Genomic DNA, 22,080 nt, shown 5'->3' on the forward strand with positions numbered 1-22,080 from the left:
CCAGCGGTGTGAGAGATGAGGAGGAAGATGAAGTGGAAAAGGTGGGAATGGGGTATGCGGTAGCACTGTTATAAAGGACTTTCCCCACCATTCCGCATTCAAGGGTTTTTTTGGAACCGTTCCCGCGATCTGCGCCGCTCCAATTTCTCCGATGCGGCATATGGGCCGTTACCTGGGCTTCTGTGCAACCGCAGCCCGTGTCGCCCATTTCACACTGCAATCAGTTGCTACTTCGCCGAAATATCGCCGACTTCTCCGCCATTTATTGAGGCTCAGTAACCGACACTGTACAGCCGTTACTCCAGTTTTTTCTCCACGGCTTGATTTCTCCGATGTCTCCGCTTGCAGCTTGGGGACTGGCTGCCTGCTCGGCTAGTCTTTGATTGTTTTTCTATTTCTGACCCTGGCACCACGTGACTGCGTCACCTACTGTCAGGCTCAGGGACTAAGTGGGCACACTTCACCTTGCGGTGAATGCGCTTTGTCTCTTTTTGGGCCACGCCCGGGGACTGGCTGCCTGCTCGACTGGTTTTCTACTATTCTTCTAATTTCTGACCCTGACACCACATGACTACATCATCTACTGTCAGGTTCGGGGACTAAGTGGGCACACTTCACCTTGCGGTGAGTGTGCGGGATTTTTCCACGAAGACTACCTGCCTATAGAAGAAGATTGACTCCTACTACTTTGTTCGGACTCTAAGTGGGCACACTTGGTCCACTGCGAAGAAATTATCGGTTCTGAACTTGAGCTCCTTACACCCTTATGGCAAGCCGTACTTGGGTCACACTGCTCGGCGATAGGTCACGCTGCTCAGCGGCAGGTCATGCTGCTCGGCGATGGTTCACGCTGCTCGGTAATTCATCACGGTGGTTGGACCATGAGTTTGACTGCTCGGCGTTATTCGCACCTGCTCGGACGAGCTCAAGATGGCGTTGCACAACGGGTACAAGACGCTCGGGGACTAGCTGTGGGGTGTACGACCCCGGATACCCATGGCAGGCCACATGGGCTGCGCCCCTAGGGGTGGCCCAGCCCACAAGACGAAGCCTTGCGGGGCACGACTTCTGCTCGGCGCCTCCCACAAGACATCGGGAAGATATCCTGAAGATACTACGAGATCTGTTAGGATATGTATGATCTCAAGATTCCTGTAATCAGTTATTACTTTCCGGTTATCTCTCAGATCTAACCGACTTGTAACCCTTCTCCCCGGACTATATAAGGCGGGCAGGGACCCCCTCCAAACTCACGCAATATCATACGATAGCTAATATAAACCAACAGACCACGGGGGGTAGGGTATTACGTCATACTGACGGCCTGAACCTGTCTAACTCGTGTGTCTCTGTTGCCTTCTTGTTCTTGTCTCACGCTCCTCTGTCGATCAATCTACCTTCGTGGGATACCCCTCGGAGGACTGCCGACGATATTCTATCGGCACTTAGCTTCCACAACATTGATTTATAAGTACTACACAGTCTTGTGGTGGATACTCCTAACCAAGTTTAACTCCAAATTCAGCTTTGTTCTATGATGTATCCAGAGGAAAGTGTTTGAGCACATGTATGTTGACCAATACTGTAGAAGGAAAAAATAGATAAGGTACAATACATTAACGCGCCATAGAAAACTCTTATGATTATTTTGGAGGGGAATGAAGTTCCTGGTTACATGAAAGCACATTACCAGAATTGCATATTTGAGAATTAAATAAAGCTAAGGGTTGGATAAACCGGTATATGGCGCACTTGCTGGCACACATATATAAATGTTGAAAAGGGGTCCGATTAGCTGCTTGTGCGTTCGGACTCGACTCGACGCATGCATGCTTGCGATCGAGAGCCTAGGCCACGTGAACGGCGGGGCCCTGGCGGCTCACGAAGACGTCGACCACGTCCCTGCTGGGCAGCATCGCCGGCGCGGCTGCTTCAGCTTCGCAGCTCCTGGTGGGAACCGCCGCCACCGCCATCTGGGTGGCTCGGTGCACCCCAGAGCTCCTCTCGGGGAGGACGGGGCTGAGCTTGGCGATGTTGACGACGACGTGCTCGTCTGTAGCTGAGGGAAGCTTGCCGCCGGCATTCTTGCCCTCGGCAACCGCCACCGGCGTCTTGTTCATGTACAACACGTAGAGCACCATCTGGACCACGCCAAAGATGAACCCAAGGACGTTTGGAAGCTGCAGAGATATGACCATAGTTTACTATCTAAGAATCATCATCACGAGACACATGGTGGTTGGAATAAATTAAATTAAATAGTTACCGCGACATATTTGTCCTTGATGAGGAGGCCGTAGAGGAACCAGGCAACGGCGCTGAGGGTGAGCGAGAGGGAGAGCGAGAAGGGCATGTACTCCACGCTCTTCGTCTGGATCACGCGCCTCTGCACGTAGGCACCAACACGCATGCAATCCATTAGTAACGACACACAAAACTGTTGATGCTACGGTGATTGGATTCATCTGTCCATGCTCACCATGATGCTCAACGGAGCCACAAAGACGCTGATGGAGAAGCCGACGCAGATCCATCCGAGCATAACAACGCGCTTACCACCCTTGAAGAGGAGAAGGGTCAGGAGGAGGATGACCCCAAATACGCCGACATTGAGGAGGAGCATGATCTTGGCCGTGAACAACTTGGCTTTCTTGGGCGCGTAGACGAAGTACATGACGATGTAGATGGTCTCGATCACGCAGCCGGCAGCGTTGATGGTGATGAGGAAGGTCTCGTTGGACTTGATCAGTGCATAGAAGATCCACAGCATGGCGCTGAACAGGGCAACCACGTAGGGAACCGACTGGAAGCCCTCCGTCGACTTGCTCTTGTAGATGCGGTAGAACGTCGGTCTGTATGCACCATGGGCGCAAGGATCGTCAGACACGAGCATGCATGTCATCAATTTCTAAACAGTTGTAACGAATAAAAATGGACAGAAATGTTTCAATTCAATGATGCACATCTCAAGTAGTGATAATTTAGCAAACAAGCCACTTACATCGGGGCCAGGAAGGTCATGAAGGAGATGACGTTGCCTGCAAAGCCAAAAAATGGGGCCAAGATCAGCCATTTGAAAAAGTTGCGAAAGAGAGCCCAAACAAAGCTGGGATAAGTTGTGATAAGCTCACACTTTACATCTCCAGCCGGTCTAATTTGCCTTTTGTTGTGAGCAAAGATTGGCGAGGCTTTATTGTTAATTTCCAAGACAAGGTTTTTGTGGTATATTGCAGTAGTGCACTATGACGTCAGCAGACCCATCATGTGCTAAGATAACCCTAAATGTCGTCTCAAAAGACCGGTTGCTAGCTCGACACGTAGTCTATTACGATAAATGTATAGGCCAACAAAAGGATTAATCAAATATGACAGCGGTGATAAAATCTAGTGATGCATGCTTCTAGTGCAACTAACTGAACTAAGTTAGTGATTATGACCACAAGAAACGTCTTATTTTGGGAAACGCTTGGAAGGCAGCACAGGCTCCTCTACGTACTATTGGTTAACGATCAACTTAGGGCAAATCTCACTAAGTGGCTTCTGTAGTACCAGGCACTAACAGCTAACGATTGATAAGATATTTCTGAATACACCATTATAACAAAATGTAAAGTACATGCTAATGTATGGAACCTAGCAGAAAATATAAATATTTGCAAAATTCATGGCCTTTGCAGCTCTTCATCAGTGAAAATATAATATATATATATATGTACCTAGAAGGCCGAAAGCGAATGCCCAGGGGTGCTGCAGAGATAGGCCGGCCATTGCGACTCGAAAAGGGTGCTACAAATAATATGGTTGCAAGGCAGCTATACAACTGAACTAACAGTTCTGTTGTTAGGCTCTGGAACTACTTCTCTTCCTCTCTTTCCCTTTGGCCCTTGCAGAAGGGGAACGAAGAGCTCTGAGGAGAGTTCTCTGTGTTGTTGTCAGAAACTCTGGCAGTGATATGCAGGCTGTGGGGGGCTTTATATAGGAGGTGGCACGCATGCCTTGGTATACATGTGAGTTGTGACATTGTGTACGCATCTGCAGCCTGCACTAGGCTCTCCAATCACAGCTAAACCCCAAACGATTAAGCATGGAATGTAATTCAAAGATATTTTTCAATGATATATTTCTGGACATGATGAATAAATGTTTTTAATAAATTGATCTATACTAATAGAGATAATCATGGTCGTTGCATAAAGAGTTAGCTTTGTGCAAGCTTTATGAGTATAATATATGGGCTAGTGCTAGGGTAGTACACTCCGAATTGTTGTGCACTGCCCGTGGAACTCTCCAACCTGCTTCTCATACATCATTAACTAATTAGGATCGAGTAGGAGCAAGCTGCCATAGAACAGCAAAATTGATCTTCAGTTCTTCACAACTTTCATCTCTAAAGGCAGATTTACTTCATTCCATTGTCAGTTTAATACCAAGTAATATCTTGTAATTTAACAGTAAAATTTATTCATGGTTTGGGGAAAATATTATACACGCTATACCACAGCCCATCTTTATCGTCTTCCCATGTGTCGTTATAAGCCGTTTTAATGACCTACCGTTGGTCGTTATATATCTATACCAACTCTTCTATATGACATTAATTAAAATAGTATTGCTCTTTTAAGTTATATTATATACTGAATAAAAAGCATAAAGTGGTAAAATACGTGTGGTTGCACTTGTTTACTGTAATTCAGCTACAGCAAGCCCCCAAACCCCCCCCCCCCCCCCCCACCCCCCACCCCCCCCCCCCCCCCCCCCCCCCTTCTTTTTCTATGCATGCTGCTTGGTTTCCAACAAACAACTCAGGTATTAATATACATAGACATATTAAGGATTACTTGTGCTCCATATTACCATCTGATACACATGACAAACTAATTACTATTGTATGAAATTATAATCTTCCTCCTGTTCTAAATTTAGGCCACCGTAAAATGCGTTTACAACCTTATTATGCATGCTTCACTTTTCTGAAACAATTTTTCATGGAAATTTATTTCCACTGCTCAGCTTCAAAACACTTCAGTTTTATGAAATAAAACGGCCTCTGATGGACGACATAAAACCGTGTGTTTGACTCCTCATCGTGATTATTTGAGGCAAAATAAAGTAGCTAGTAGCTACTAAAGTGGCTTATTAAAATTCGGGCTCCATGTGGAAAAGAACGGTTTCAAATGGCTCTTTTCGAAAGCTGGTGTCCAGATGTGATCTCGACCATGAAATGTAGTCTCCTTTGGCAGATATATACATCATAATAATGTACGGAGTATGTTCTTTGTATATACGTGTACTTCACATATGTCATATACATGGTGAGCAAGGGCTCTTTTAAACCTTTCATTTAATAATAACATATCATATTTTAAAAGCTTCATGCAACTATGTTGTATATTACTCTGACCATTTTAATACGTGATAGTTCAAAATAATTAGTTAGAACTGATTATCTTGTTGTAAACGTTATATATAATTAAAAAAAAGAGGCGGGGGCACATGACTTTACGATACCATGCCCTTAATTATTCAAATTTTAGGTAACAAGTTGTTGCTGTCCTGTTTTACTGCTAATAGCCCACTTTTCCACAATATTACACATGATTATCAAATAATCATCACAATCCAGGAAAAAAAGATTTTAGTCAGAGTGGCCACGTGCACTCAATGTTGGGAAATACTTCTTCCTTTCCAAATTATAAGTCGTTGTGTCCTTTTTTAGATACATTGTTTTTACTATGTATCTACACAGGTTTAAGTGCATAGTAAAACCTATGTACCTAAAAAGCCAAAATGATACATAGTGAAAACCATGTATCTAAAAAAGCCAAAAACGTCTTATAATTTGGAATGGAGAGAGTATGTCAATATACCTTAATTGAAACAGATAAACTACAAGCAAGAAAACTTCTAATATTATGTTCTACAAAATTTTGGATTGGCACATGAAGGAAACAAACTTCAGCAGCCTATGGATAACAACCGGCAATATTTGATATACTCTTTGAGTGACCAGATGTCAGGCTCTTACCGTAGTGGATGATGTTTTTGTTTGCATAGGGTTCCTGTTTGTACTGAGTTTAATATGTAATAATAGTAACTTTCATGGTAGCACTTTTCTATGTGGTGCTCATAAGTGTGTTACTGGTGGTCTGAATATATAATTTCACCAAGTACTAGCTTGTTTTCAGATTCTGAAAATAAATCACTAAGTGCTTCTTCAATTTGAAAACCACATACATTCCAGCAAAGGTTGAACTTGCATCAAATTCAACATATCATTCACTTATAATGCAAGACAGATGGTGCCATACACATTACAATGTTTTCCTAGGAATTTAAGAGGTCCACATCTCACATAGGTATCAGTTACATTCAGGTGTCTATTGTCTCATGTAGCACTCTTTTTCCCCTTCTTTGGAGTCAGCAGCTTCATGACAGCTATGTCTTCACTGGAGACTGCTTTGGCCTAGGTGGGGTGATCATAGGATCAATTGCTCCTTCTCCAATTTGACTGAAAAATGTAAAGTCTTAGGCAAGATGAACAAGAAAATGTAAAGTCCTGACAGCTGTAGCTTTAGGGGCTGTGGGCCACCTGAAATGAACATGGAGTCACTCTTGCAGAAACTAGCACTGCATAGCCATAGTACAACATGGAGTATCCATCAGGTTCTCTGAAATATATTTGAAGCATCACATTGTAAGTAAGAGCGATGAAAAAAATATAATGTTAAATAAAAAATGAGATTGCACATTGTTCAAAAACTCACATGAGCATCATTTTTTGTGTACTTACTGTTTTTGGTGTCTTTTTGCCACAGGGGCATCCTCTTTATGGCCATATCTTAGGTATGGAGTTAGCGTGCTTGCCAAAATCATAGGGAGGATGAACGTATCAAAAGAAGGGACTTCATTGGATTGATTCAACTCCTCTTCGTCCACTAAATTTTCTATTCCGACAACCTACTTTTTCCTAGGGAGAACCACTTGTCGTTTCTTGTTTCTAGTGTCGCGCACATAGAAGACTTGGGAAACCTGACTTGTGAGTGCAAATGCCTCTTCCCTGTACGCAACTTATTCAATGTTAGCAGTAGTGAAGCCATACTTGTCTTTCATGACACCCTATCTTCCCTGAACCCATCGACACCAAAAAATGGGCACCTTGAAGCCAGGATACGAGAGTTCCAATATCTTCTCAGAATCTGACCATAGTACGCTGCCTTCTGCATATTGTTGTCAAATGCATCTACACGAACAACACAGTTTTGGTACATGTTTTTCTTGTCTTGATCAATGGTGTAAAAGTTGTAGCCATTTATGTCATAGCCTTCATAAGTTGTGACTGTGAAGAAAGGGCCCTTTGCCAGCTGTCGAAGCCTTTCATCTGTGCAAGAGCTTGAACTGCAAAGTCGATCTTTAAACCAGATGTTGTACCCACTCATATGTGCCCCCGCTAAAGAAGCTTTGCCCCAGAGCGAATTTTGTTGCCTCAACATCTCCATATGCTCTTCGATGTAAGGTTCCTCTTCTGTTGTGTGTTGTAACAAAGTGGGCTCGTTCAAAGGCATCTAGATCTGGAGTAATTTGCTTCTCCCCAACACACCCTCTTCCCGCTAGCCTTCCCTCATGGCAAGACTTGGAGATGCCGATTGGATTAGTGGGGTCAATGTAACCGAGGCCCCAGCAGACCACCTCCTCGATAGAATAGCACTGCTCCATGTTTTCCTTAGGGTGTGGCATACCTATTCAGAGTAATCATAAATCTCTCATACGGATACATGTGGTTGAGGAACATTGGTTCAAGATACCTGATCTCCTTGACCAAACGTACAATGAGATGGATATGTCAAAGAAAGTCGGTGGGAGGTAAGCCTCAAAAAGACACATCGTCTCACACATGTTCTTTTGAAGATTGCACTACTACACAAACTTTACTGGAGGCGGGCGTTTTCGGTTTCCCGCGGCGGGCAAAGCCGTCCGCCGCGGCCTAGAGGCCACGGTAAATCGTGGCTTAACCGCGGCGGGCGGCTTTGCCCGTCACGGTTAACCGATTTCCCGCGGCGGGCTGTTTAGGATGCCCGCCGCGGTTAATAGTTAAAAAAACAAAAAAAAACCTAGGAGCCCATCGGTGAGCCCATTCTTGAGCCCACCGATGAGCCCGTTCCTAGCCCAATACCAGCGCCACCACACCTCGCTGGATCAGCCGCCGGGGTCTCCTCCTCGCCGTATTCGCCGCCGGAGAGGTCATCCTCGCCGGATCCGTGGCCAGGGAGGATGACCTCGCTGGATCTACGGCCAGGGAGCGCAGATCGACCGGATCCGCGGCCATGGACGAAGAGGAGGCCGGACCCACATCGTGGACGATGAGGACGCTAGATCTGCCATGAGGCCATGGAGGAGGCTGTCGCCCGGATGGCCATCGTGCGCCGCCCGGTCGCGCGCCGCTCGATCCACACGACTAGATCTGACCCCGCCGCGACTAGATCCACCGCCACCGCGGCTCGATCTGTCCCCCCCCCCATGAATGGATACGCCGCCAAGGGGTCGCTGCGACCCGATCCATGCTTGGTGGTAGGGAAGAAGGTGGAGGGGCACCGAATCTGGCCTTCCCCCACCACTGGTGAGCTGCCCACGCCCGCGCCGCTCTCCGCCTTGGGCCTCCACGCCTCTGGGCCACGCTGAGAGGCCGGCCATGCTCGCGAGGCTGCGCCTCCTCTCTGGAATGCCGCGCCTCCGGCTGACGAGGCTGAGCCACCGCACCTTCGCGCCAAGAGGCCACCACGGCGAGCTCCACCACCCTGCCAAGAGGAGTGAGGGAGGGAAGAGAGAGTGAGAGGTGAGGAGGAGGGGAGACGGGAGTGGAAGGAGAGGGGTGCGGTGAGATGGGAGGGAGAGGAGTGAGGGGAGGGCGAGCTCCACCACCGCGTGAGAGTCCTTCGGCTTCGTGGCCGTCTCGCGGCGAGTGGGAGGGAGAGGGGTGCGGTGGCTGAAGCTAGGTGAAACCCTAACACCTCCCTTTTATATGAAGCCTAGTAGATCGGCTGATTTGGGCTCAAAATTGGGCTAGCATTTTATGTGACGGGCCTTATAGGACGCCCGCCACGGTAAATCGATTTACCGTGGCGAGCATCTTACGACGTCCGTCACGGTAAATGCCCTATTTACCGTAGCGGGCATCTTAAGACGCCCACCATGGTAAATCGATTTACCGTGGCGGGCTAAAGTGCCCGCCACGGTAAATAAAAAATGCCCGCCGTGGTAAATCGTGGCATCTATCGCAGCGGGCAAAAATAGGTGACCGCCACGGAGTGCAAAAATGCAACGCTGCGCATAATCATTTGTGTAGTAGTGTTGTCTGGTGATCGTTCATCATGGACCTTTTGAGAGATTGCATTAAAGAAGAAGTAGAGGCTCATGATTGCCGTTCGAGGTTTTTCTGGCATTATGTTCCAATACCAATTGGAAGTATTGTTGTGAGCATGTATCACAATCATGAGCCTTCATGGGTGGCATTTTGTTTTCTCTTGCTGGCACAAGTTTTCAGTTGTTGGCTTCGTATCCAGAGGCAACTTTGGAATTACAAAAGAAGTCACACAATTCCTGCTTCTCTTGTCGGGTTAGGTTTATGGCTGATAAAGGTGGCTGGACAATAGTACCGTCAGCACCGAGCTCGGACCTTATGTCCAATTCCTCAAGGTCGGCTCTTGCTTTTGCATGGTCCTTGGTTTTCCATTTGTCATTCATGAGTGTCCCAAGCAAACTCCCACAGACATTCTTTTTCACGTGCATGAGATCGATGTTGTGGCAGACCGCTAAGTCTTTCAAGTAAGGTAGCTCCCATATGATTGACATTTTCTTCCACCTCTTCTTACTAGCACTCTTTGTAGTGTGCTTTTGCTTTATATGGACAATGCTTAGCTCTCTAGGTCAACTGTAGGTTTGGTATCTGTTGATGGTCACTAACATCCATTTTGACCATAAACATTTCACCCAAAAGCTAAGTAAAGTGAGGCAAAACATCATCACATGTGTTGAATTTGCTTTACAATTAACCTTGTTCCACTTGTACTTGTAGAATTATTTGTATGCAAGAATTTTGGCCAAAATAGTGCAAAATATGAACAAAAGAGGCAAGTGGATGTGGCAGGGGGCCTTGTGCCCACCTTGCCACGCACCACCTAGGCACCGCCTGACCCCACAAGTGGCCCTGCCACATCACTGGTCCATGGGAGAGGCTCTCCAAGGTTTCTCCACCATCGATTCAATGTCGGTTTGCTTCAAAGGTCAAGATGGAGTGGCCTTGGATCCATGGGTCTACCGCCATAGACTTGGAGGCCTCCAACCGACGTCCAAACTAACCTCCTACCCAAACAACCGACTTACCTGCACTACTAGGAATATCTACTTCTATGACGAACAACTTTCGTCATTGAAAGGCCAAATTCGTTATAAGTTTAGTTTTATGACGAATTTATGACGAAAAATGGTCCATCATAGAAGTCACGTCATTTTTGAACTTCTATGACGAATCTAGAAAATCATCATACAAGTGGATATATCTATGATGAAAACTGACCGTCATAGAACTATGTTGGCATGCATGGTAAGGGATAGCCACGCTGGCCGTTGCTTCCATTGGAGATGCTTTTCCACGTGTACATGCTATAGCCGGTTGCATTGGAGATGGTTTAGGTACCTGTCACTTTCTTATTACACAACATGGCCATCTCTGGTTCTTGAATGTTTCAGGTTCTTACTGGACCACGTGTTGGGCCCCTATTATTCCACATGTCAGTTTTCTAGTGGCACACGTGTCATGTTGCGGTTGGGTCATGTGTCACTTCTTCATTAGACCATGTGTCGTATTTTTATTGGTCCACATGGCGTGACCACAATACCCCGCATGTCTTTCTTTTACTCGACCACGTGTCTCGATGTTGTATGTCCACGTGTCAGTATTTTGTTGGGCCATGTGTCGCGCTCTGAGCTATCCATGGGTCCTTTTCTGATTTGACCACATGGTAGGACGGATTTGTACCATGTATTTGGTTTGTATTAGCCCACGTGTCCTATCCTGGCTCTTACATGTGTCATTCATTGGTTCGTCCATGTTTTAGATTCTTATTTAACAATGTGCATGTGCCAGATCTACCATGTGCACACCAATCATTACATCAGAAAAAATGATTTTAGATCTACACTTCCGCACATAATGATTACATGCATAATTATATTGAACCTGAATCAAATAATGGTGGTTCAGCTTAGCAGCAAACCACTGACAGAGTTCACATATCAAGCGCCAAAAGTTCACATCAAAACAGCAAACAAACCATAGGTTCACTGCATCAACAAGACTAAGAGTTACCAGTGCTTAAGAGCATGGTATGCTCACGGAGCTTATTGTACTCTTCCTATTGCTGTTTCTTGAACTCAAACTCCCTATTAGTGTTTTCTGCCTTCCTCTTCAGTTGGTCCACTTATTTGGTGAGGATAGCTGAACTTTCCTGTTGAGCAGCAAGCTGTTCCCAAAGTCTAGAGCAGCTTGTCCTGATACTAGCATTCTTCAAAGAAAAGGTGTTGCAGGTGGTCTAGGAGAGGACCTTGAAAACAACATCAGCAACAGGTTCTGCCCATATAGTTTCCATAGCTTCCTGCTCAAACCAAGGAGTAAACATTAGGAAGAGAACTTAAATTGTAGAACCAAGAGATTATTTCATTACAAGTAATGCATAGGTCTTCCTTAGCCTACTATCGACAAAGATTCATAAGCACAATGCAAAGGTAACATATTAACTATTGTAACATTGCAACTTCAAAATGATGGAGATTCATAAGCACAATGCATAGGTAACATATTAACTGTTGTAACATTACAACTTCAAAATGATGGTGCTACTTTAGGCTCCTCCTACTTTTCCTTCTTTTATGCCAATGGCTTCAATAGATTTTAAGGAAAGCAAATAAAGGTACTTACCACTACTTCTCTTGCAGCATCACTCAGTCCCGTGTTGCTACTGGTATGGAAGTTGTTGAAGATTCCCACTGCATCAACATCTTCATGAGGTCGATCATGTTCTTCAATGAGCACTTCTTGATCGTGTCCTGCATCCTTCCTGTTTTTGTCCTTCTGTTAAAATTGCACATGCCTTTCTATTGATACAAAAGGCGTTGCATATTTGATATAAAAAGAGTAACACAACCATCACTCACATATGCTTGCAGGTGGGCAACATGGGAACGAGATCCTGTAACCTAGTGGTACTTGACTTTTGCATGATTTCGCTTGTTCTACTCTGAGACTGCCTATAACCACAATGGTGTTATACTGCAGCACAAGTAGACCACATAAAGACTAGACAAGAAATAAATGAGTTCACACACACACACACCTTGTTCTTGGAACATAACCACTTGTGGACAAGTGCACACCACTATGCATCATTCAAGTAAGACATAGGAGAGGTCTTTCTAAAGTAGGATCGCTTGAACCTGTACGTGTCTGCCATATAACAAACTAGAATACACTCATGCATGCTTCTTTTGTTGATTCATCATTGTCATCAATGGTCAACCTCAACTATAGAAGTGTGAATGCAAATTAAATTCATTACTAAGTTGCTCAAGGCAGAGTTGAATGTCAACAGAGGATATACATACTTATAGACAGCTTGGCCACAAATTCATTGAGATGTTTGATCCGTTGCTTGTAATATTTCTAGTGCGGAAAAATTAGTAATTGAGACCTGACTACTACACCTACCTCTGAAGCAAACTTGGCAGCTTGCAATGGATCATGTGGCCTTTTGTTCCTCTTAACAACTAAGATGGGCATCCTTGTTCCCATTAATTGGGTGGTTTTGTGAAGCCCAACCCCCTTAGTTGCTTGCCTCGACTTCCTCGCTCTTCTTTGCAATGGTAATACATAGTTTTCATACATTTAGATTGTTAGAAAAGTAACATGGATATCAAACAGCGTGACTTGATTTATATACATGTCTAAGGTAGTACCAACCTTGGCAAGTTTGATCATTTTGCAGATGGGAGGTGGAGTCTCCTCTTCGGCAAGGCTAAGGTCATATTCAAATGACTAGTCCCTCATAGGCTTTGTTCACCTTGTGCGTGCTGACTTTTGGACCTAGTTGGAACTACAAGATGCTGCAACTCTGCTAGACTAATTGGCTTCACTCTCTTGAATTGCCATCCCCTAGGACCCATATCGGTGCTGCCTTTTGCCTTGCTGGCAGGGACTTCTCTACGGCTTGTTCAACCCACAGCCTAAAATTGGAGAAACAAACTTGGCAAGCATATAAAAATTGCATTGCTATCCACACAACAAAGAATTGAATTGAACTGCTACCTAAACCAACCCTCCTCCCATCCCAACATGACAAGATAGAACAAGCACCTCAATTACAAGGGGTATTGGCTCTTCTAAATCCGTATCTTTATCACCATATCCTAGAACATGTTCCCCTGCTTCCGGGAGATATTCTGGATGTCAACATGTAGATTACAAAGGCATTTATTGAGTTAACCATGTACCGAATGTCAACAAAACAGAGCAGGAGCATGCAAATTAGGCTCCTAAACTATAGCTTATACGGAAGCCATTACTTGTATAAAGCACATGTTAACTACAGGTTATATGAAAGCTACTTGAATAAAGCACATGTGAACTACAATCAACAAAGAAACATGTAACCCCATCACTATATATCTACATGTCCCAGGTCTAACCACTAGAGTACAACACGCATCATAAGGCCTTGTTTGGATGCGCATGTATTCATCTTGTTTCACATGTGTTGAAGTGCATTGGAGTGGAATTAAACTAAATTCCATTCCAATCCACTCCAACACATGTGGATTGAAGTGGATATACACATGCATCCAAACAAGGCCTCAAAGGAATTTGGGTACCTCTTCCTATTCCTGTCTATGCTACATCATCGGCATCGCCCTCTTGTCATCCTGGTCACGGAAGTGGTGCTACTAGCATCGATGAAGGGGTAGCAGATCTAGTGTGGCAGTCATCAATGATGACGCTGGGGCTCGGTCATCATAGGTGCCGACATAGGGGATCCAGATCCTACTGTTGACGAAGGGGATCCGATCCAGATCTGGCTCTGGCTAGGGTTCAAAAAGGTATGTGTGGGAGGTATAACCCTAGGTACCCATGGCAATGGACATGGGTTGCACCACCAGGGGGGTCTAGCCTATTAGATCAAGGCCTATGGTGGCCAGTTCTGGTCGGCGTGCACCGCATGGCAATCAGAAGACATCTTGGCGATGAAGGAAGATCTTTTTGGATATGATAAATATCGTATTCCTTGTAAATACTTAACATATAACCGAATAGATCTAGGCCTATAACCAACTTGTAACCCTACCCTAGACTATATAAGGCAGGTAGGGATCCCCCTCAAATTCATGTCATATTCAATACAATCCAATAAGGACACACGACGTAGGGTATTACATCCATCAGACGGCCCGAACCTGTCTAAATCATTGTCTCTATACATTGTGTCACCATCCAGTTCCTATTACGCGCGCCTCCACCGATCATCTACTACCATGGGCATACCCCTCGGTAGACTGCCGACCAAATTTTGTCGATAGTGGCACGCCAGGTAGGGGGTGTGGGTGTTGATCCTCTGATGAACCAGATGGCTTATCTCAAGATCTAGCTACGTTGTTCGTGGCAACTCATGTTTGGCTACTATCAAGCCACAACACATGTTTGGCTACATCTCCAAGCTCTCGACCAACTACGTCTCTACGACACGCCAACTACTCCACTCAGTCGTCAAATCGAACACGGCTATGATCTCCCCGAATCTAATCTGCATAAGGCTGACCAGCGACATAAGGACAATGACACTTGGACTTTTCGGTCCGATTGCCTGTCGCGTTGCAATAATGATCGCCGTGTAGAATGGCGCTATGATGATCGTGATTGCTGCCCTAACGATAGGCTAGAAAGCTCAAGGGTCAGGTAATTTCATCGACGCCGACCAGATAACATCATACACCGCTGATCAGACATTCTGACTAAAGCTAAGTACCTCTACTATATTCACATTTAATACAACTTTCTTCAATTATTTTCTCTGAGTTTTTGCCATGCTCCTCCAATTATTATTTCTCCGATTATTTTCCATAATTTAATGTCTCCATGTTTAATATCTCCATGTTTAAGATGTTCCATAATGTAATATCCGACTAGTTCATCGGACTGTTCGGCGCTCACTTCTACTCGGTGCTCACTTCGCCAACCAACTGGTCGGATTATCTATCGCTTCATCATCAGCTACGCTTAGGGAGAACCAGATGGGAAGTTTTCATCATCACCACCATATGTGGCGATGACTCGACTCCATGAAACACCAATTTCAACCCAAGGCTCCAAGGCGCATCGCTCTTCGTAAGGTTTGATCTGATCTCTTACTTTTATCCAAAAAGCCTTGCTTCTTGTGTGGAGTACGTAGGACGATCTGTACCAGCCATTGAGGTGCATGTACTCGATCGAGCAAGAGAAGCAGCCTTGATGGTGCCGCCATGTAGCGTGAAGTCATGTTTCTACGATTCAGATGCCAGAGTTCTCCAGAGGTGCAACGCTGCGCTTCGTTGGCAGCAATCAAGGAGACGGCTACATGCGGCAAGCCAGCATCATGCAGGTCAACTTCAAGAATTCGACTGCATCACCCAACATCAACTCGTCATCATCCTTCGGTGGCACTCGTCAGCCCTCATTGACGGCTCGCGTGGTCCTCGCTATCGACTTAACATTACAAGGCAACTCACGGCGATGCATTGTGATTTTCACTAAGGTCAACGTCAACAAGCAAAGTATGGCGTATTATCTACAATACCATCCAAGATAAGTAAACAAACCATCATAGTGTTTTGACTGCATCTACATACAGCCTCGAGCATGCATGCAGGAAATAAATTCCCTTGCTACCGATCTACACTCATGAAACATGACTCCAACATCATCAATCCAAACAAGCTAAGCCATGGTTTTTTCCATTGAATATTCTAACATATATATAACTTTGTTTACCTTGATAACTGTCAATAGCAGTGGCGGCCCTATGCTTTCTCCATATGTTTTCCATAATTTTTCTCAAATTACTTACTTCTCCATCCTAAATATCTTTAAGATGACGTATACTATCGCCATTCAAATCAGACTGCCCTCGCCTCAGTCAGACACACTCAAGGGCTTCACCACCCCATGTGAATTAACTCCGCCAGGCTCTGATTATGCCCATTTGCCTACGACTCAGCATAGCCGCCGTGCTACTTGAGCCGCCATGCCACCGAGCTGCTGTGCCACCGTGCCGCTGAGCCGCTTGAGCCACCAAGCTGCCGTGCCGTCGTGCCACCAAGCCATCAGGCCATCGAGCCATTGAGCCGCTTGAGCCACCTAGCTACCAAGCCATCATGCCGCTGAGCCATCGAGCCGCCATGCCACCATGTCGTCGAGCCATCGAGCCTCTCGAGCCACCAAGTTGCCAAGCCACCTTGACGCCGAGCCGCTCGAGCCGCCAAGCCGCCTGAGCCACCAAGCAAGCTACTAAGCGAGCCGCCTTAGTCGTAAGCACTCTCCATGATCTCCAAATTTTGCTACTATATAGTGCTAAGCACTCTCCACAGTCTCCATATTTCGCCACGGTCTCCAAATTTCGCCACGGTCTCCAAATTTGACCACGGTCCGCATATTTCACCACGGTCTCCAAATTTTGCCACAGGTCTCCATATTTTGCCACGGTCTCCATATTTTGCCATTGTTCTCCAATGTTCTCCATGTTCACCATAGTATAGTGCTAAACACTCTCCAAATTTTACTCCAATGCCTAGTGCTAAGCATGGGGATTTCATTCTTTTTACAAATATGAACAAACTCCAAATAAACATAAACTGATTTCTAGGATATAAAATTCACTGATATATCGCTCCTGATAAACTCTGCCCTGCTTTCTTCATCACTGTGTTCATATATTCTGTTATCCGTCCTACATATTTGTATTGTAGGATTATCATGTAGATGGTCGCACCACCTGGCCTTCGTATTTCTCCACCGATCAACTGGTCGGACCGCTAGCTTCATGACCTTTGTCGTCTACTAGTTGGTCCGACTATTTGGTGTTCACATCTACTCGACGTCACTTCACCGCCGACCAATTGTTTGGGCCGCTCAGCGCTGGATTCTTCACCAACCAAATGGTCAGATTGTCCGTCCCTTTATCATCAGTGATGCTGGGGCCCCACCTACTAGGCTGGGGACTTTTCGGTGTTTGATTTCTTCGTACAAGCGTCATGAGCTAAGCTAGAGACTCCCTGAGCGATCGAATTTTACTACCCAGTGCTATGCATGGGGACTTCATCCTTCACACTTAATTCTCTGATCCTGCTACAAGATGTTTCTCTATCTTACAGTAGGCTCAGGGACTAAGTGTGTATACTTCACCTTGCGATGAATGTACTGTTATTCATTCTTACTGGTTTTTAGCTAAGCTGGGGGCTAGCTGTGTGCTCGGCTACACTAGGAATTGATTATCCTGATTTAGTGATTGTTGTAATTCTTTGATCCTGACACCAGATGGTGATCATCTGACTTCACCAACGAAGCCTAAGTGTGTACACTTCACCTAAGGTTGATGTCTCTAGCGAGCTCCACTGCTACTTTCTCCATTGATCAACTAGTCAGACCGCTAGTTTCATGACCTTCATCGCCAACCTGCTGGTCAAACTGTTCTGCACTCACTTCTACTTGGCACTCACTTCACCGCCGACCAGTTGGTTGGGTTGATCGGTGTTCGTTTCTTCGCCAACCAATTGGTCGGATTGTTCGTTGCTTCTTCACTAGCTAAGCCAGGGATTCCCTTGGTGGCCGAGTCTTGAAACTCACATATCAGATGATGTAGGATGCTTTTAGATTTATTCTCTTTGACCCTACTACAAGATTCATTCTTCATCCTCCAGCAGGCTCGGGGACTAAGTGGCTACACTTCACCTAGCGGTGAATGTAGTGCTCTTTTCTTGATTTACCCTCCTTATTTGACTAAGTCATGGATGATTCCTCACAAACAGAGTCTATGTGGCTACACTTCGCTTAAGGAGGAGAATTTTCAAATTTTTATCTTGAGTCCCTTACATCCTTCTAGCAAGCCTTACTTGGCTAAGTTCGAGATTGGATCACCAGTTAAATTGGTTGGCTTCAACTTTTACCACTCCAATCACCAGTTAAACTGGTTGGCACTTCATTCTGTTGATTGGATTACAAGTTAAACTGGTCAAATTACCAATTAAAATGGTCGGCACTTTGTTTTGTTGATTGGATTACTAGTTAAACTGGTCAGACTGCCAGATTTGCTGGCTGACTCCAAGTTAAACTGCTCGGACTTGCTCAAGAGGGCATTGCTCAGCAGATACAAAGCTCTCAGGGACTAGCTGTGGGGGGTATAACCCTAGGTACCCATAGAAATGGACATGGGCCACACCACCAGGAGAGATAGTGTGGTTGGTCTGGCTAGAGAATAGACATGGAGGCGGAGACGATGACTCCTTGGGCTTTTATGTGGCCTTCACAATACCACAAATACCCTTGTCTAAAATCAATGGCATGGTAAACAAATTTTCCATAAGGAGGGCAAAAGAGAGAGGTCTAATTTTTGTTTCATGTAGGCGGCACAGCTGGGTGCGGGGATTTCAGTTTTCACCCGAAATCAAATTTTTGGGTGGGCTAGATTACTGCCCCAGTCTGGCATCTGGTGAGTAGAGACTGAATTTTATATGATCAATGATGAATGATATATTACTGAGTAATACACTAAAGCCTTGTTTGGATGCATGTGTATCCACCTTAATCCACATGTGTTGGAGTAGAATGGAATGGAATTTAGTTCAATTCCACTCCAATCCACTTCAACATATGTGGATTGAGATGGATTCATGCGCATCCAAACAAGGCCTAATGTGTATTAACCATTGGATCACCAAATATTAATCCCCCAAGTTTGGGTGGATCCCCCAAGTTTCAGTGGACGACTGACTCTTGACAGCATTTGTGTCGGTGATGCAATTACACGGCACATGGGATAATCTGCCAGCTAAAGGCATTCTCTCCTGTACCCATCTTATCCTCTTTTGCACGCTGTTTGCATTGCTGTTCACCCCTCTAGTGCCACCCACCCTATGCCACCTCCCCTCTCCCTCCAAAATTCCCCACCCCCTTCCCCCCGCACACCAAAACGTCTTGCCCAAATCCTTCCACGCCGCAGGGATCTACTACGCCATGGCGATCTACCGCGCCACCATCTGTTAGCATGCCACTCCTCCAGCGAGCAAGCTTTGGAGATCACCTTCATAAATGTAAGGTGTTTGTTGAAATGCATGTGTAATTTTTTCTAATTGTTGGAGATGGCGAGAATTAAAGTAAAGCGGTCAGAACTACCACATCGTAGAAAGAGCCAGAGGCAGGCAAACATTCTTCGAGAAGTAGAGGAATAGGCACCACCATAGCCCAGAAAGAGCTAGAGGAAGGCTCGTAGTCTCCTAGAAGTAGAGGAACAAGCACCACCATAGCCTAGGAAGAGGCAGAAGAAGGCAGATTGTATCCGAGAAGTAGAGGAAGAAGCAACCAAAGCTATGCTAGCCCTAGAGTTCGGGAATTCTTGTAGGCGGACTCGAACGGCCCACCGACAGTAGCAGCTTGAGGAGAGTGCTAAAATGGAACTCAGGGAGGAGGAGCTCACTGAGGAACAACTATAGCTCATGACCGAGTTCCACTCCAAAAACTAGACCAGTCGCATTGCACCTTCCTGAGTCCAATCTATAGTTACTCATGGGTGCGTGCATGCTCGCACTCATGGAGGTTCGATGTGTGCCACAATTGGTGGTACGAGGAGTAGTTGAGAAGGTTTGATGTCTGCCAATGGTGCTATGAGGAGCAGTAATATTGAGAGAAAGAAAGAGGTGGTTCAGTTCTATGACTTTTGGTATTATAGCTCAAAGAAGATATGGAGCATCAGGTTCTATGATATTGAGTTCTGGTTTTCACTAGTCAAAGAGCCTAGCACAAAATCATAGTTCTGGACTATGACTCAGGAGAGTTTCTTTAGGAGCTACCATGCTAGAGGGATGGCACTAGGAGACCAAAGTATACTTGGTTGGGATGAGCTTGAGAGAGCAGCGGTATACCCATCTAGCTCCTCTTTGAGCAGTTCCTAGTTTCGTTCACCTTTTCTGTGAGGTTGATCAAATTGTGATAAGCTGGGTGTGTCAGTTCTATGCAACACTGTGGATTCATCCAGAGCATGACTACATTGATTTTATGCTCCTTAGTCACCTAGAGCGATTATATTATAACCACCTGCAAGAAGTCCTTGGGGTTGACACTTTAGACTGGAAGCTCCACCAGATAATCTATCAAGATGCTCTTTCTCCGTGTTGTAGCAGGGCTAGAGGTACTTTTCCTGTAGACTAGGAAATTCAGCCGCTCTTCATGGAGCCCTTTGCCGAGGGCTAATTGTGTACACCGGACAGTCTGCGTCTAGAGGCTTACATTCTACACATGGCTTTGAGGAACACAGTCCTTCCTCGTGGTGGCAATAGGGAGTCATTGACCAGCTTGCAGTAGTGGCTACTACTATCTGAGATCAAGGATGTGATAGCTGACGCTATTAGTACTAGACGGAAGCACGTGTACCCTCACATCATCAGCTATGTGCTACGCACGATTGACTCTGAAGTGAATGGGCTGCTATACAATGAGTCGACCTATGAGGTTATGACCTACATGCCAGCATGTCCGAATGATCGTTGTCATGGATAGCATGGCCTTAGGTCCATTCAAGAGCTGTTACCCATATTGGACAGAAAAGACATGAAATGGTTGATGCAGCCCTAGAGCAGGCAGAGCACCAGTCTAGAAATTGGAGGAATCTTGAATGTATGAATGCAAGATTCAGACTCTGATGACAACGACTACCATGACCCTATGCCAGACGACCATGATGAGGGAGGGTCGTCCTCTAGTGGTGTGGCCGACAAAGAGATGGACTGATGTTAGCCAAGTAGGGACCGCCTCTAGTGTCCATTCAGCAAACATCAGAGCTTGGACAGATACTTGTTGGGCTAGTTATCGGTCAGGAAAAATTAAAGCATATGGAATGACAAGAGAGGTGTTTGAAAGCAAGTATCGATAAGCAAGCGAAGAGTGTGGTCCTTCTCAAAGAGCAGATGAGCCAGCAATCATCTGCTTTTTGTGAGGCCATCAACCAACAAGGCCAAAAAATCAACATGATGTGCAATGTGTTCACTAGGTTGCTTTAATCAACTATACAATGCTAGTATTTATTAACGCAAATAGAATATGAAGGATTCCGCAAGCGCACAAAATACCATTGTAGCATTTTACCTGAGAGTATTCTAGGTATCATTATTTATATTTTACCACAAGGAAACAATGGAGTAAAGATTATTGTATATCAAAGGAGTTTCTATCAGTCAACACACCATCATAGCTAGAGCAAGGGGTAAAGGTAATGATAGGAATTAAGCATAATGACACTCAGGGGATAGATCATTAAGATAATGTAAACTAGTTAACTCAGAAGAACAAAGGGTGAGGTAGATTCCTATGATATTCTTATTATAGGATCAAAGTATATATATACCCAACTATAGTTAAGATTCACTCTATGCTTGTGCACTTTGGGACGCCGCTTAGGTGGTAGAGCACTGCAAGAATAACACTACTTACGCGACTATGGTCTTACAATTTAAGAACCTGCTCAATTTGGTGTGGACTACAAAGGATAGACGGGGCTGTCACCTCCCATTGCTACCACACAACTAGAGAATAGGGTGTACTCACAGGCAGAGCATCATATAAGCACCATGCTTACATGAGGCTCGGCTACTTAGCCCAATTGATAAACTAGCAGGCTAAGCACTCCATGAACCCACACACAAAAGTGAAGATAACCTCAACTAAGCAAGATATATATATTCAAACTAAGCATAGCCATGTAGATAGGAATATGATAAATTGATAATAAGTCTTACAAG

General features: G+C 45.2%; 1 protein-coding gene across 1 annotated transcript; it reads right to left on the reverse strand.

Annotated features, from left to right (window-relative positions):
* Nucleotides 1-1,618: 1,618 nt before the first annotated feature.
* On the reverse strand, nucleotides 1,619-3,934 carry LOC136508292 (bidirectional sugar transporter SWEET13-like). The gene is made up of 5 exons (XM_066502947.1): nucleotides 3,717-3,934; nucleotides 3,002-3,038; nucleotides 2,480-2,852; nucleotides 2,267-2,386; nucleotides 1,619-2,180 (listed from the first exon to the last, which is right to left on the reverse strand). Exons 1-5 carry the CDS (start codon nucleotides 3,766-3,768, stop codon nucleotides 1,848-1,850), a joined length of 915 nt encoding a protein of 304 aa, XP_066359044.1. The 5' UTR covers nucleotides 3,769-3,934; the 3' UTR covers nucleotides 1,619-1,847.
* Between the last annotated feature and the right edge of the window lie 18,146 nt (nucleotides 3,935-22,080).

Source organism: Miscanthus floridulus, chromosome 15, assembly GCF_019320115.1.
Source record: "Miscanthus floridulus cultivar M001 chromosome 15, ASM1932011v1, whole genome shotgun sequence".
Lineage (NCBI taxonomy): Eukaryota > Viridiplantae > Streptophyta > Magnoliopsida > Poales > Poaceae > Miscanthus > Miscanthus floridulus.